This window comes from Meriones unguiculatus, chromosome 5 (genome assembly GCF_030254825.1).
Source record: "Meriones unguiculatus strain TT.TT164.6M chromosome 5, Bangor_MerUng_6.1, whole genome shotgun sequence".
NCBI lineage: Eukaryota > Metazoa > Chordata > Mammalia > Rodentia > Muridae > Meriones > Meriones unguiculatus.
Window position 1 is genome coordinate 102,293,008 of NC_083353.1, and position 16,141 is coordinate 102,309,148.

Genomic DNA, 16,141 nt, shown 5'->3' on the forward strand with positions numbered 1-16,141 from the left:
CAAGCCCTAAAGTCAGAGGCAGCAGATATTAAGGAGATGAAACAATGGTGACTCAGAGACCAGCACCAGAGAATGCATGGAGGAAAGGGGTTGACTGAAGATGCCAGAAATTAATGTTCCAATAGCTACTTTTTTTTTTGGGGGGGGGTAGAAAGGGAGCCTTTCTGACATTCATTATCTGATAATTTTAAACAATAGAACTCATTCCCTGGCTATTGGGTAATGTGCTCTCTTCATTTGTCTTATCAATAAGCCTACAAGATAACCTTGTAGTCTCCACTTCACAGTTTTTATATTGCAAGGTTCAAAAAGCATAAGGCATTTACCTAAGTTGGCTATGCTAGGATTTGTATACATCCTTCTCATTGCAATGTCCATGTTATATGTTTCTCTGGGTACACAATGAAGGCTAGTTGGAAGGCATCTAGAGAAAGAAGGGTAGCCAATAGGTGTTTAGATGTGTACAGTCTGAAGTGCTTTGACATGTTACTCTTTGACATGTTACTCATGTTACATGTCAATTTTTTTGGAAGAAGCACAGTTAAAGACAGAGAATGGGACAAGGAAACTTAATTATCTGGAATGAGCTAGTCACCACAAGATGTTCTTGTATAAATTAATAACTATATGAGTAGTTACTGTGTCATAGACACATGCTATTTACATAAACATGTCATCTTGCTTAGTCTTCAAAACAATTAAATTCAGCCTCCCTTTAGTCTTCTTTGCCTTTGGTCAAGGAAGAGGTGACAGTGTTTGGACCTAGAGAGCGATTTTCCAGCTCTCTTTCTATTTTGAGATGTAGCTAAATTTATCTGTGGATGAATGGTAGTCAAGGGGAGCCAGCAATTCCAGAAAGTGAGTTCTGTCCTTAGTTGTGGCTTATGGATGGCTCCTGTTCCACTTATCTGCACTGTGCTAATTGTGCTCATTTCTCCTCTACCCAGCAATTGGGCACTCCATATTTAATTCCCTTTCTTTCCACAAGAAAATGTCAAGGGCGTTTCAACTGCACATGTTCACTCTCTAGATAGACATGCCTTGGATGCACAGAAAACAGATGGGTCTCCAAAAGTGATCGTGGATCTTTTGCTATCTTACAGAAGTATTCTCATTTAAATTTCTCTCCTAAGTGCTATATGAAAGTGTGGGAAATATATTTACATATATAATAAAATGCTGTTTAGATAGATATATTGTATGAGGTTTAAATCAAGTATATATCTATCTATCTATATCTATATCCTCTAACATTTATCATTTTAATGGCATAAAGCTTTTTTTTTTTAAAGATGAGGTTCAGAGACAGTAAATACCTTGCTGAGCGTAGCCATGTTGGGACTTGAATATATATCCTTCGAATATCACCCTTATGCTGTGAGTGGGCTATATATCTGGATACACCAGATCAGGTTGAAAGGTATCTGGGGAAAACACAGAGAAATGTAAAGACAATAGGTAACACATTTCCAGGGCTACAGCCTGAAATATTCTGACAGTTAGTTCTGGTGGTATTTGGAGAGAAGATAATGTTTTCTTTTAGCTGTTAGCAGGTGTATCATTTTTAGCTATAATCGCCATACTGTACACAAAAGTCCATCAGAAATTCATACTTGTTGATCAACAGTGCCACATTCCTCTATCCTGTGCTCTCCTCCCCAGCTTCTAGTTGCACTGTGCTGCCCTAGACTTTTAATTTTGACTGCAGAAACCTTGCTGATGAGGGACTGTTCTTTTGTCAATTCATCTGGGTACTGCCACCTGTCTCTCCATGATGTTGAGATTCTCAAGTAAAGGGAGGCAGTGACACCATGAAACTTAAACCTTAGTCCAAGAGATAGGCTTTAATCAAGTGACAAGTTTTAATAGGATGATTTGTTTTGTTTGTTTGTTTGTTTGTTTATTACTGTGAAGGATCTTTAAAGGTTTATAAAGGGAAGGCCCAGTGCAGTGAGTCTAATGACCAACAGTAGCCTAGTGATCTCGAGTTGTAGGTCATTGTGTGTTTCATATAAGACACCGTGGTGGGAAGCTTGGTGGGACTGAGATAAAGTCAGGAGAGTAAAGCCACCTTATGGGTGTCTTAAAAACGATTTATGGCTGTCCAGGAGTCTTGATAGCCATGAAAAGGCACTGAAGGAATTAAAAACATGACACCCAATCAGGGAACGAATGTTCTCACTGCTGTGCAAATGAAGGGATTAAGAGGTGGCCAGTGGTATTCCATTGTGTAAATGTACCAGAATTTCTGTATGCATTCCTCCATTAATGGACATCTGGGTTGTTTCTAGATTCTGGGTATTACAAATAAAGCTGCTATGAACGTGGTTGAGCAAATGTCCTTGTTGTATACTTGAGCATCTTTTGGATATAGGCCTAGGAGTGGTATAGCTGGATCCTGAGGAAGCACTATTCCTAATTGTCTGAGAAAACACCAGATTGATTTCCAAAGTGGTTGTAAAAGTTTACATTCCCACCAGCAATGGAGGAGGGCTCACCTTTCTCCACATCCCCTCGAGCAAGTATTGTCACTTCAATTTTTGATCTTAGCCATTCTGATGGGTGTAAGGTGAAATCTCAGGGTCGTTTTTGATTTGCATTTCCCTGATGACTAAGGACATTGAGAATGTCTTTATATGTTTCTCAGCCCCTCAATATTCCTTTATTAAGAATTCTCTGTTTAGCTCTGTACTCTACTTTTTAATTGGATTACTTGATTTGTTGTTTTTTAACTTATTGAGTTCTTTTTATATACTGGATATTAGCCCTCTGTCAGATACAGGGTTGGTGAAGATCCTTTCCCAGTCTGTAAGCTGTTGTTTTGTTCTAACAACAGCATCCTTTGCTTTACAGAGCTTTTCAGTTTCATGAGGTCCCATTTCTTGATTGATCTTAGAGACTATGCTGTTGGTGTTCTGTTCAGGGAGTTTTTTCTTATGCAAATTAGTTAAGGATCTTCCCCAATTTTCTTCTCACAGGTTTAGTGTGTCTGGCTTTATGTTGAGGCCTTTGATCCACTTAGACTTTAGTTTTGTGCAGGGTGATAAATATCAATCTATTTGCATTTTTCTACATGTAGATATCCAGTTAGACCAGCACCATTTTTTGAAGATGCTGTCTTTTTTTCCATTGTATGGTTTTGGTGTCTTTGTCAAAAAATCAAGTGTTCATAGGTGTGTGGATTTATTTCTGGGTCTTCTATTCTATTCCATTGATTCCCCCATTCTGTTTCTATGCCAGCACCATGCAGTTTTTATTACTATTGCTTTGTAGTACAACTTGAGAGCAAGGATGGAGATAGCTCCAGACAATCTATTGTTGTACAGAATTGTTTTAGCAATTCTGTGGGGTTTTTGTTTGTTTGTTTTTCCATATGAAATTGAGAATTGTTCTTTCAAGGTCTACAAAGACTTGTGTTGGTATTTTCATGGGAATTGCATTGAATCTATAGATTGCTTTTTGGCAGGATGGCCATTTTCACTATGTTAATCCTACAAATCCATGAACATGGAAGATCTTTCCATCTTCTGATATCTTCTTCAAATTCTTTCTTCAGAGAGTTGATTTTTTTTCAAACAGGTGTTTCACTTGCTCATCCGGAGTGATCTCTCTTAGAAGCAAAAAGACACACATGGTATATACTCACTTATAAGTGGATATTAGAAATTTAATATAGAATAAACATACTAAAATCTGTACACCTAAAGAAGCTAAGCAAGAAGGAGGACCTTTGGCAAGATGATCAGTCCTCACTCAGAAAGGCAAACGGAATGGACATAGGAAGAGGGAGAAAACAAGGGGTAGGACAGGAAGCTACCACAGAGGGCCTCTGAAAGACTCTACTCAGCAGGGTATCGAAGCAGAGGCTGAGACTCATAGCCAAACTTTGTGCAGAGTGCAGGAAATCTTATGAAAGAAGTGGAAGATATATGACCTCGACGGGACAGGAGCTCCACAAGGAGAGCCACGGAATCAAGAAATCTGAGCCCATGGGTATTTTCTGAGACTGATACTCCAACCAAGGGCCATGCATGGAGATAACCTAGAACCCCTGCACAGATAGGGTAGGTCAGTGTCCAAGTAGGTTCCCTAGTAATGGGAACAGGGACTGTTTCTGACAAGAACTCAGTGGCCGGCTCTTTGATAACCCTTCTCTAAGGGGGGGAACAGCCTTTCCAGGCCATAGAGAAAGACAATGTATCCAGTCCTGATGAGAACTGATATGTTAGGGTCAGAGGGAAGAGGAGGAGGACCTCCCCTACCAGTGGACTTTGGAAGGGGCATGGAAGGAGATGAGGGAGGGGGGTGAGATTAGGAGGGAATTAGGAGGAGGCAATAGCTGGGATACAAAGTGAATAAACTGTAATCAATAAAATAAATTAGTTTAAAAAACGAGGTGGCCAGTGGGAATGTGCATGGAGAAAACATAAGACAGTTTTTGCCAAAGATATCACAAGAGCAAAGACAGGGAAAAGTTGATTCTATTCTCAAAGCCTAGGATGTCTTTTGTTTTGGTTTGGTTTTTATGTTTTGTTGATGTTATTGTTGTTGTTTTATCCGCTTAGTCCCTGGCAGCTAAAACAGGGTCTAAAACCCAGTAATGCAGTAAATCCTCAATATATGTTAAATATAATAATAATGAAGAACTGAAGCAGTCTGTTCAAGAAAGTATGCTGATACATAACACATATCTCCCTTTGGGCATAAGTCTTATTAGGAGGGAGGGCCTAGAGACTAGGGTCAGGCCTTGAGAAGGGATGGAGAACATTAGAAAGAACATGGTACAATGTAAATAAGAGCCAGATATATTTCTTTAACCAAAGGTCTTTAACATTTGGAAAGGAACTTCATGAGAGCAAGAATAAGTAAAAAAAAAAAAAAATAGAGAGAGAAATGGGTATATAGCCACTCTATCAGTCAGGGTTTTCTAAAGGAAGAGAGTGAATACATTGACATATATCTATACACTTATATATGTATATGTTTATACATATATATATATATATATATATATATATATATATATATATAAAATTCATTTGAGTGGCTTACAGGCTGTGGGTTTAGTAGTACAACAATGGTGATCCCATGACATACAGGACAAGAAAATAATTCAGTAGTTGTTTATTCCATGGGGGCTGGATGTCTCAGCATTCCTAATCTGGTGCTGGAGTTCCAGGCAATTCTACTGAGAGTCTGGTCTTTATTCTACGTTGGAATCTCAAAGACACAGGGTATATTACAAGGAAAGAAATTCCTCAGCAGGAACATTATAGTTATAGTTGAACCAGTCAGCAAGAATAAGTTTAAGTAGGAAAAAAAGATATGGCCCAGATTTAGGATGGGTCTTCTGACCTCAAATGATCCAATCCAAAAATATCCCTGACAGGCCTACCTAGCTACTTGGGTTTTAGCTGGTTCTAGATATAGTCAAGGTGACAACCAAAATTGGCCATCACAGCCACCATGAAAGAGATGGCAAGAGGAAGGCCAGAGAGAGAACAAAGGAGCCTCTTCAAAGAAAATCCGCAGAAGCAAGGGAGATATGGGGCTTAAATCCAGAAATGTTTCTAACTCTGGGGATTTATAACTCCAACATCTTACCAATAAGGTTTGAATAACCAGTTAAGCATTTCAGGTAATGATGAGTTATTATTTAACAAGACCCAAAATAGGCTAGATTATTTACTGTCAGTATTTTCTAACTTAATATTTTTTTTATCACCATTGCTATTTGTACTGTGTGCCTGTGTATGCATGTATTTGAGCACACATGCATGAATGTCATAATGTATATACGTGGCTTTCAGGAGGTGATTATCTTATTCCACTATGCTGGTCTTAGAGATCAAACTGAGATCTTCAGGCTTGGCAGCAAGTGCATTTCCTGCTGAGCTATCTCACTGGCCCAAGATGTAGTGCTAAGCTCATTAAACAGCGTATATTTCTTCACAGTAACCCAGCTCTTTGTAGCTCCACAATCAGTTTGCTGCCTGCATACTGAAGACATGCCAACCCTGAGCTCAACTCCATAGAGACTGTGAAGGTTGGTTGTAGCCTTCAGAAGGTTTTGAACCCTCTGGGTGATTCCAGGAAATGCAGTCTGCAAGCAGAGTTGGAACACTGATTCAAATTCAGGGTTGACCTGGTGTTAGTATTTCAAGGGCTTTGCACTGGGTGAAGTTGAGTCTTTTCTTGTATGGTCTATTGCATGTCAAGAGAAAATTTCTGTTGGTACCGTGTACAGGGCTTCCTTCTTGAAGTACATTAAGAAAAGATGATTGCTGTGATTACAGGTTGTGAAGAAGTTGAATCTGCATTAATGAGTGTTTTTATTATAATGTAGAAGCCTTGAAATTCTCTCCTAGTCTTGCTAAACTGCCAAATGTTTAAAAATAGGGCCTTAGTTTTAAAACATATTGAGATACTTCAGAATCTATGGAGGCTTGAAAGAGGAATGTCACTCATAGCCTCTGGCACTCGAACACTTGGCCCCCAGTTTCTTGCACTTTTTGTGGACATCTAGGTCGTGCAACCCTATTAGAGAAAGCATGTCAGTGAGGGAGGACTTTGAGATTAAAATCATCCTGTCAATTCTTGTTTGCTTTCTCTGCTTTGTGTTTGGATTTGAGGATGTGAGTTGTCAACTCCCTGTTAAGGTCACCATGCCAGGTACTTGCTGCCATGCATCCCTGCCATAAAGGACTCATCTCTCCGAGAGCGTAAGCTTGAACAAACCCTTCCATTTATAACTATCCTTGGTCGTGCCATATTATCATAAAAACAGAAAAGTGACTAATACAGGAGTTTTATGAAACTCTTTGTGCTCCCACCTCCCACAGTCTTCACACGGGTCCTGTCCTTCTACAGACAACTCTTCGTTCCTGTGCATTTATTTCTAAATAGTTTTCCCACCCCACAAAATAGACAGACTAAATGCATTTTAATGAGCAAATGGCATTTCGATTAGATACCTTTCTGTTTCATTAGCTCATTCTATAAAAGTTCTAATAAGTCAGAATAATATTGCAGGAAGTTTTACAGTTACAGAAGAAGCCAGCTTGGTTGATGGAGAATATGTAAATGGAGTTTCACCAGAAAAAGCGTCCTTAGCATGACAAAACTTTCCCTTTGAATAGAAAGTATTTGTGTGAGAGAAGAAATAAATGTCTCATAGATGAAAATGGATGCATCAAAGAATTTTATTTTAAATCTTTCCTCTTACTCTATTTGGTTGTTTTGCAGCATGACAGTGCACAATTTAACTTTTAAAATTCTAGCCATTCTAAGAGCTAACAATTCTTATAAGGTAACTCTTTCCTAGGTTTAGAATAGTTTTCCACCAAGTACTTTATGTCCAGAATGAGGAGCCAATGGGCACCATGATAGGTTCCATTGCTCATGAGTAAGTCCAAAGTAATCTACAGGCCTGCTTGCCTAAATCTAGTATTTTGCTTTCCATCTTTCGAAAAATGTTCAGGATGTAGAAAAGTGGTTTGTTTGTTTGTTTGTTTGTTTGTTTGTTTTTATCACGTGAGACTTTCCACTTCTCTTTTCTCCTGGAGTTCCAATTATCTGTGCAACTGTTAGTGTCTTTGTTTTAACATATATTGTTGGCTTATTGTTCATGGTGACATGTTGGAGGGTCAGGATGTACCAAACCCCAAAGCCAGAAAAGTTCCTTCTTTGAATGTTAGGCTGTATTTAGTAAACTATTCTTGAAGAGTTAGCTGTCCTTAAGGAAAAATTGTCATTTTATGTTCAAAGTTTCGGGAAGGATGTACTCTGATTTTTGTAACATGATTATGACATTCATTACATAGTTCTTTGCATTTGTCTGGGTCTGAGGAGACAGACATGGCCCATAGGTAGATAGAAGTGTATAAAGAAAAAAGAGGAAACTCGGGTTATGATGAGATATTTAATTTTAATTGGGCATGTTAATTGCTGGACTTCAGAACTCTGATAGCTGGACTTTGGTAGTCATTTTCAAGAGGAAGAATTGGCCAAATAAGGGAATAGACCTTAGGGGCTTGATTTAGGAATGCAATCTAATGATTTTTCAGCCAGACAGAGGGAAGAGGGAGAAAAGCAAGGCCTATCAAAGCCATGCTGAACCTGGTCAGAGTCCATTCCGTTTTCCTAGAGCAAAACATGCCCCACTGTGGTAATTTAAGCCCCTATCTTCTAAGTAAGATGCTATATATCCCTATCTTTAACCTAATGTTTTTATACCTAAAATTTAGTTTTCCATCTAGCTGAAACATGGTCTTGTTACAGAGCTCAGAGAAAACATCCTACTTCCATTTTGCAAACAACATTGGAGTCATACTTGAATTTTTCATAACTATAACTGATTAGCATTTTTCAATAGTTACCCATGGGCATTTGTAGCTGTGATTTCTTTTTAGAAAGTAAAATGCTAATCTGTATAGATAACAATTGGCACAACCAAATGATGTGCATCTCATTTCCTGGAAAACTGGGGCACTTGTTACCTTCATAGGAAAAGGATAATATTTCCAATCGTGTTATTTAGTAGCCCGGGGAGTAAATTTAGACTTCTGTTCATTTGGAGCTAGAGGTGACTCTATTGCATTAATATATGTAATTAAATAGAGTTGAAATCGACTTTAAATGAAAATTGAAAACAAATTAAGCAATCACTCAATGTAATGCTTGTGCTTATAGCCTTTGTGTGTATTTAGATACATCGAAAAGAACAGAACAAATTCCTGTATTTCCAGGGGTTTTATTTTACTCCAAGAGGAAAACATAGGGTGGTGGCAGAGTTTGGGATTATTTTAAAAGATCATATATAATGAATACTTGTTTTGATGTCCATATGAGCCCCACACAAATGCCTACTGGTCAAATCTAATGATATCTGTTAATGCTGGAATCAGACAATCACGAATCCAGCCCATGGAATCTACTTGTTGGCATTATTCATTACTCTCACAGTGACCATGACTAGGCTCCTTTAATTTGACATTGGACAGCATTTTGTGTTCTTAATAGCAAAGATTTTAAATGTGCCTACTTCTTAGAATCTGACACTTGTAACGTTATTGCCTATCATTTTTGTCTTATTATAAGCTTTATCTCCTTAATTTTATGGCTTTGGGATGACTGCCAATGACTTACTGCCTCAAAAAGATATTATTCCAAATGAACATATTATGGCTTATATTTACTTAGATTTATTAGTGCTGACTTGGGTTTTGTGCTCAGGAAAATGAGTTCACACCAAAGTCCTCAGAACATTCTTGGGACAATGGTTCAGGTTTAAAACCAACTGTTAGAAAGTTAAGACATTTTGCTCTTTAAGCCATGCAGCTTTGTTGATTGGATTAGGTCTTTTGGTTTAGACTTTGTATGTTGCTTATATACAGAAACTGATGGGAGCTAGTTTCCTATTCTACATTGCTTTCCACATTAACAGCACCAAAATTCCAATGACTGATAAAGGTTCATTGCCTTATTCTCTTATCTCTAAAGATATTATTGATTTTAAAATGTTTTGAAGTTTCCAGTATCTTTCTAATCTGTTTTTGGCACAATTATATTAAAATTCCAATTAGGTCAATATTAAAAATTCAATTAGAGAGAGTCAGCCATAGCTCTTTGATGGGATTTATTTTGTAAAATAATTAACTGGCAGTTTATCTTTTTAAGGTTGTTTCTACTGAAACTATGTAGTTAGTGTGACTTGTATTCAGGCTCTTAGATTCAGGCAATAGAAGTACAAATTGTACTGATATGCCATGGATGATGTATCAGGCAGAGTTGAATATATTATCTCACACAGTGATGTAGTCTAAAGCAATGCCTACAGCAGGCACTATTATATCCAAGACCTCTGTTCTGCTGTTACTCTCTGTCAGCCTCTTTATCTAACACATTATTCCTGTAGCCAGGAGCACTGGCCAACAAGGACAATAATTTTTATTTCCAGTTATCTGAGGAAATGAAATGAAGCTAAATTATCTGACAGGGTCACAGGAATTTCATGGCTTTGAGTTTGAGATGTGACACTAGTTAACAAGGGTGGTCCCTGAACAGGCCTGAGCAGTATCACCTGGAATCTTGTTAGGGCTGCTCATTCTCAGGCCCTGTACCAGACTCAACAAATGAGAAAAACCTGGGAGTGGGTCTCAGAAAATCTCATAAAATTCCCTCCAAGACCCCTATGCATGCTCAAGCCAGAGAACAACTACAGTGTGCTATCTGGCCAGGCCATGTGTGCAACCCTCTGCTTCTATGGGTAATGTATAGTCCCACAGGGTAGAAAAGGTATCTGAGAACCTCATAGCAAAAAGAAAAGGTAGATGGAGTGCTGGCCACAAGGGAAAAGGGCAGTGCCAGTGGCATCTAGCTCTGCAACAATGTTCTCCCTAGTATGGAATGCTGTCTCCCAGAACACCACTGACAGTAATGGCTTCCCCCCAAAAGCCAATATTCCAACACAGCCAGTACACTTTCCTTTCTCTGCTGTGCCACAGAGATCTGGGTTTAAGTTTGCCTTTAGAGGGATAGTTGGTAAATATTTAAATGTTTTCAGACCATACAATTCCTTCAATTCCCTTGTCTAATACTTCTTGCAGGCTGTGAAGCAGTCTAGTTCAGTTGCAGCCTAGAATAATGAGCAGCATTGCTGTTCTCTGATGAGGAGCCAGGTGGATCTGGCTGTTACAATGGTCATGACCATTATATGAGGGAATTCTACATGGCCTGTAAAATCTGGGATGGGGAAGGTGGTCAATACTGCAGTGTTATCTAAAATATTAAAAGTCTGTGTATTTGTGTGTGTGTGAGTATAAGGGGGGGAAGCACCTAATTTGAAAGATGAATGGATTTTCATGTTGATGTCAGTTTTGAATGCCCACTGACCACCCACTAAATCTGCCACTTCTTTGCTCACCTTCATAGGGGATAGAGTTGGGTGTATATCCAGGCATCTCTCTATAGGTGCTCTGGAGAAGTCCCTGGGCAAGTGATGTCTACAATAATGTTGGAATTGTTTGTGTTTGTTGTTCTTTCTGGTTATTATCTTTTTAATGACCTGACTGCTTTGTCTCATTTCTTGTGCTACATACAGATAGAGGACATGCAGTGGGGCAAAGGCGTCCGGGAGATCCCGTCCTCCGTGTGCACATTGCCCTGCAAGCCTGGACAGAGGAAGAAGACACAGAAGGGGACACCTTGTTGCTGGACCTGTGAGCCTTGTGATGGATACCAGTATCAGTTTGATGAGATGACATGTCAGCATTGTCCCTACGACCAGAGGCCCAATGAGAACCGAACTGGCTGCCAGAACATCCCCATCATCAAACTGGAGTGGCACTCCCCCTGGGCTGTCATTCCTGTCTTCCTGGCAATGTTGGGGATCATTGCCACCATCTTTGTCATGGCCACTTTCATCCGCTACAATGACACACCCATCGTCAGGGCATCTGGGCGGGAACTCAGCTATGTTTTGTTGACAGGCATATTTCTCTGCTACATCATCACCTTCCTAATGATTGCCAAGCCAGACGTGGCAGTGTGTTCATTCCGACGTGTCTTCTTGGGCTTGGGAATGTGCATTAGTTATGCAGCCCTTCTAACAAAAACTAATCGGATTTATCGCATATTCGAGCAGGGCAAGAAATCGGTGACAGCTCCCAGACTCATAAGCCCGACATCACAACTAGCAATCACCTCCAGTTTAATATCGGTGCAGCTTCTAGGTGTCTTCATTTGGTTCGGGGTTGACCCACCCAACATCATCATAGACTATGATGAGCATAAGACAATGAACCCAGAACAAGCCAGGGGAGTTCTCAAATGTGACATCACAGACCTTCAAATCATTTGCTCTCTGGGATATAGCATTCTTCTCATGGTCACATGTACTGTGTATGCCATCAAGACTCGGGGTGTGCCTGAGAATTTTAATGAAGCCAAGCCCATTGGATTCACTATGTATACAACGTGTATCGTATGGCTTGCCTTCATCCCGATATTTTTTGGTACTGCGCAGTCAGCAGAAAAGGTAGGTGAAAATGTACATCTCACAGTGCATCCCAGAAATGTCTAGTTTTGTGCATATTGAAACCAAAATGGTTGTGTCCTCCAAATGGATTTATGTGTATAGAATAGAATGTACAAAATACATAAAAACCTTAGATCAGTAGATTAATGGTACAGGAGTTTAAAATTTTTAAGTAAGCTCTTCCTCTTGGAACCTACCGAAAACCAAAGACGTGTGACCTTTCCAAGTGAATATATTTGTTATAAAATTATCATTATTAAGCATTTTCCAAGACAAGATGACCTAATCTAACTAAATAAAAGTCTTCCCTTCATTCACTCACCATTCCAGTTCTTACATAAATGCTTCTTTAGGATAGACATTGGCCTCAGTAGCTATGTTTCATGTGTGTGTAAATGCATGGTACTCTTGGTGCTCCTGGTGCTCATCACTATAAGTCAGTGGTTCTCAACCTATGGGCTGCAGCCCCTTTGGATGTTGAACAACCCTTTCAAAGGTGTTGCCTAAGACCATCAGAAAACACAAATATTAACAGTACATTTCATAACAGTAGAAACATTACAATTATGACGTAGCAACAAGAATAATTTTATTGTTGAGGGTCATCACGACATGAGGAACTGTATTAGAGGGTAGCAGCATTAAGAAAGTTGAGAACCACTGCTATAGATGTTCTGTCTTCTTAGTAGCTGATCTAGGCTGTTACTGCACATTAGCTGATGGACAGGGACATTAGTTATGCTGTATCAAGTTCCTACAGTTTAGTATATCTTAATCCCAGCAGGAAATCATATTGAGATCTAGGGAGTTTTCAGAGAGAAGTAGGAAAGAAGGGAGAGGAAGGGAGGGAGGGAGGAAAGGAGGAAAGGAGGGAGAATGAAAAAGAGACAGATAGACAGAAGGGAAAGAGAGAAAGAGAGAGAAAGATAAGGCTGTCAACGATTGAGGTTGCTGCAAGATTCAGTTAGAATACATGTCCCTCCATGCACTGATAATTTAATTAATCTATAAATTAGATGACCCTCGTATGTTGTTTTTAATATGCTTAATGTATATTTAGTTGTACATGTGATTTGCATACCAAGTAGTAACTGCAATATTGATCCTAGACATGCTGAATACACATTTGATTTTTACACTTTCCCATCTGGCTACAGTTTTATACATATGAAAATTACACAAACCTAAAACATCAATGTAGAAATTCCTCAGTTGGTGTGAGTGGCTCCAATAGAGTGGTTTGGCTGAAAAGACGAAGTCATTCATATAGGAGAGAGCTGTTTTAGAAATCTAGTTCATATTAGAACATCAGGGGTCATCTTGTTCCAATCTAATTTTAATAAATTTGTTAATGTTTTATTGTTTGTTTTTACATTTGTGTGTGTGTGTGTGTTTCTGTGCACACATACATGTGTTCATGCTATAATATGTATGAGGACAACTTGCAAAGGCTGGTCTCTCCTACCACGTGGGTCTCAGGGATCGACCCTAGGTCATCAGTATTAGCAGCAAGTGCCTGTACTTGATGATCCCTATTTCTGCTTCTTAAACAAAGCTTTTAGATGTATAGGGACTTCGACTGAAAAAAAAAAGATATTGAGTTGAATATATAAAAACTTATAAAATTGATGCTGTCAGAAATTAGCTTAGCAATTCGTTACTACCTCTGTCTTTGCATGCTATTTATAAAATGTTAGTGGCGTTAGCTGATTTTTCTGCTTAGATGCTGTAGTAACCTAAATTGTGTGGTTCCATGGCTATAAGTTTGTCTTTTTAAAGTGGCTATTTCATGAAACCAAGCAGAATTCTCAAACTACAGGCACCGAATGGCTCTAGACTACGGCTTTCATCATAAAATATCTTAGACAAAATTCTTCCAAAATATATAGTCATTGAACATTGGCGGTTTCCAACAGTATTTTTCAGATTCATAATGCATGTTTATTGTCTGTGAAACCAACTTGAATTTCATTTTATTTCCTCTGTCTAATTCTGGGCCAAGGGAATAGTAAAATATGAGTTAGGGTACTGAAATGCAATAGAAATGAAAAATAAACTTGTAAATGTATGCTGGTAGGTTGGTAACTAGTATAATTTTTAGAGGGGACAATGACTCTCTTCAAATCTCATGAAGATATTTTTTTGCTATTAAAACAACATCATGTACAACAGGGTAAAGGCATTAATTATATCCTATGTATGTATTCTTGGCGATATAAAAAGCAAAAAAAACTGTTGCAGTAACATTAAAAGTGTGTCTTGTTATATCTCATATACCTCTTCTTGATGATAATAGCTGAATTAGCATTAGAAGTATTTCTTCTTGAAATGCTTTTTGGTATTGTTATTTCTATGTTATTTGTGTTATTTCATTCTTCACTGTGAGCCATATCTACTTGTGACTGTGGAGTTTTTTTTTTTTTTTTCAATTAAAGTCACATATGTGATTCTTTACAAAATTGAAAGAAATAGGAAGTTTCGGGAAATCCACTCAGTGGATTCTAGTTTCTATTGATGATATTGTACTGGTAGAATCAGACCTTGGAAGAGATTCAGGTATCTTCAGAGAGTGTGAGTTCCAATCCCTCAGTTTTACAAAACAAAATTTTCTTTGTATACTCTTCACAGCTTATGGTGTTTTACATGCTTCATTGGCACACTTAAAAGTACAGAACAGCCAACTAGGAACAGTGAATTTCTACATGACAATTCACGTGCCTGAAAGACAGGCATATGGCTAGGAAAACATGAATGAACAATTAAGAAATTCACTCTGTGTATACACAACCATAGCATCTAAATTATCCAAAGAGGCAAGTTGCCAAACAAAACAAAGACCTCACAGCAAAATGCAATTTAAAATATATATATATTTGCTAAGTTGGCAACCTCACAGACGTTCCATTTTGTTCTGATTTCATAGTTTAAGTACCCCAAGTAGAAAAATTTCATTGTCTCAGGAAAAAAAAAACAGCAATAAATTCCATAATAACTGTTTACTGTGTTGCAGAATTGAAATCCATTTTGATTCTGCTAAGGATAGCTCTGTGAAATTTCCCCCTGGATTCTTTTATTAGTAGAATACAAAGACCAAGCAAGGTTCTTATTTTCAATAAAAAAATCTCATCCCCAGTGAAATGTATTTTTGATTTAATGATAATGCAAGAAATCACTGTCACCTTGGTTGCTAACCCATGACTTGCTAAAGTGAAAGTCCTGCAATATGACCTTCTGATTGTGGTAAACTTTTGCTGTACAACAATGGATTCCAGGATTTGGGAATTATGTATAGATGTGACCATAAAGAGTCCACAAAATACTATAAATAGTAAAATAATATTGTGGAAGATGCTAGCTAGTCTTCAGTACTGTGGTATTATTATGTTATTATATCTTGGTACTGTCTTTTCAAGACTAGATTGTTCTCTATGAAAAGCAGTGATTTAGTCAATGGGTTTAGAAAAGTCTGTGTTGACAGAACCTGAGGAACTCTATATCTGATCCATTTGTCTAAAGCTTTGTAACCACTTGTTATCTGAAGAAATGTCTAGATAAGTTTGTAGTACATCACCAATCAATGGGCTGGTACATATAGTACGAGGTCTCAAAAGATCCTGTTCCCTGGTAACATTTTAGCTATCTTTTGAAAAAGTGGACTGAGGTGTTCACACAGTGGGAAAAAAAATATGTTAGTGCTAAAATTATCAGGCTGAACCTTTGGCATTCAGTGGTGCTTAGCTGTCCATTGTTTCTTTCATGTGGGAAGTGACATAAGCTTTGTCAAGCTTGACGGTACATAGGGAAGTGGAACTTGGCAGTCAGGTAGGGGATCAGAGGCTTCAGTGGTCAGTGTGCATTTTGGAGGTTGGTTGTGTAGAAATGTGGTGAGAAGAAGAGGGGAATGGGTTGAAGCAATTGAGAGCAGGAGAGCACTGTTGCAAAGTTTCAAGGATGAAAAGATGTGTTCTAGCTTAATGCCCACAGGCCATGCTTGTGCCCATATCAGAACAACAGGGTGAATAACAAAACATCAATGAGAGAACCCCTTTTCTTTAAAGGAGTATTATTCCACTGCATGATAGAACTAGAGCAATTAATAGCAAA

At 38.4% G+C, this 16,141-nt stretch overlaps 1 protein-coding gene across 9 annotated transcripts in view; it reads left to right on the forward strand.

Annotated features, from left to right (window-relative positions):
- Grm7 (glutamate metabotropic receptor 7) overlaps positions 1-16,141 on the forward strand; it is a 920,878-nt gene that overhangs the window by 736,935 nt on the left and 167,802 nt on the right. For all 9 annotated transcript variants that reach the window (XR_009591906.1, XR_009591904.1, XR_009591905.1 and 6 more), the window contains exon 8: positions 11,102-12,037. Coding sequence is in view for 3 of the 9 variants with exons in the window: in XM_060383884.1 (XP_060239867.1) it covers positions 11,102-12,037 (936 nt within the window). In the remaining 6 variants the exon portion in view is untranslated. The remainder of the gene's footprint in view (positions 1-11,101; positions 12,038-16,141) is intronic.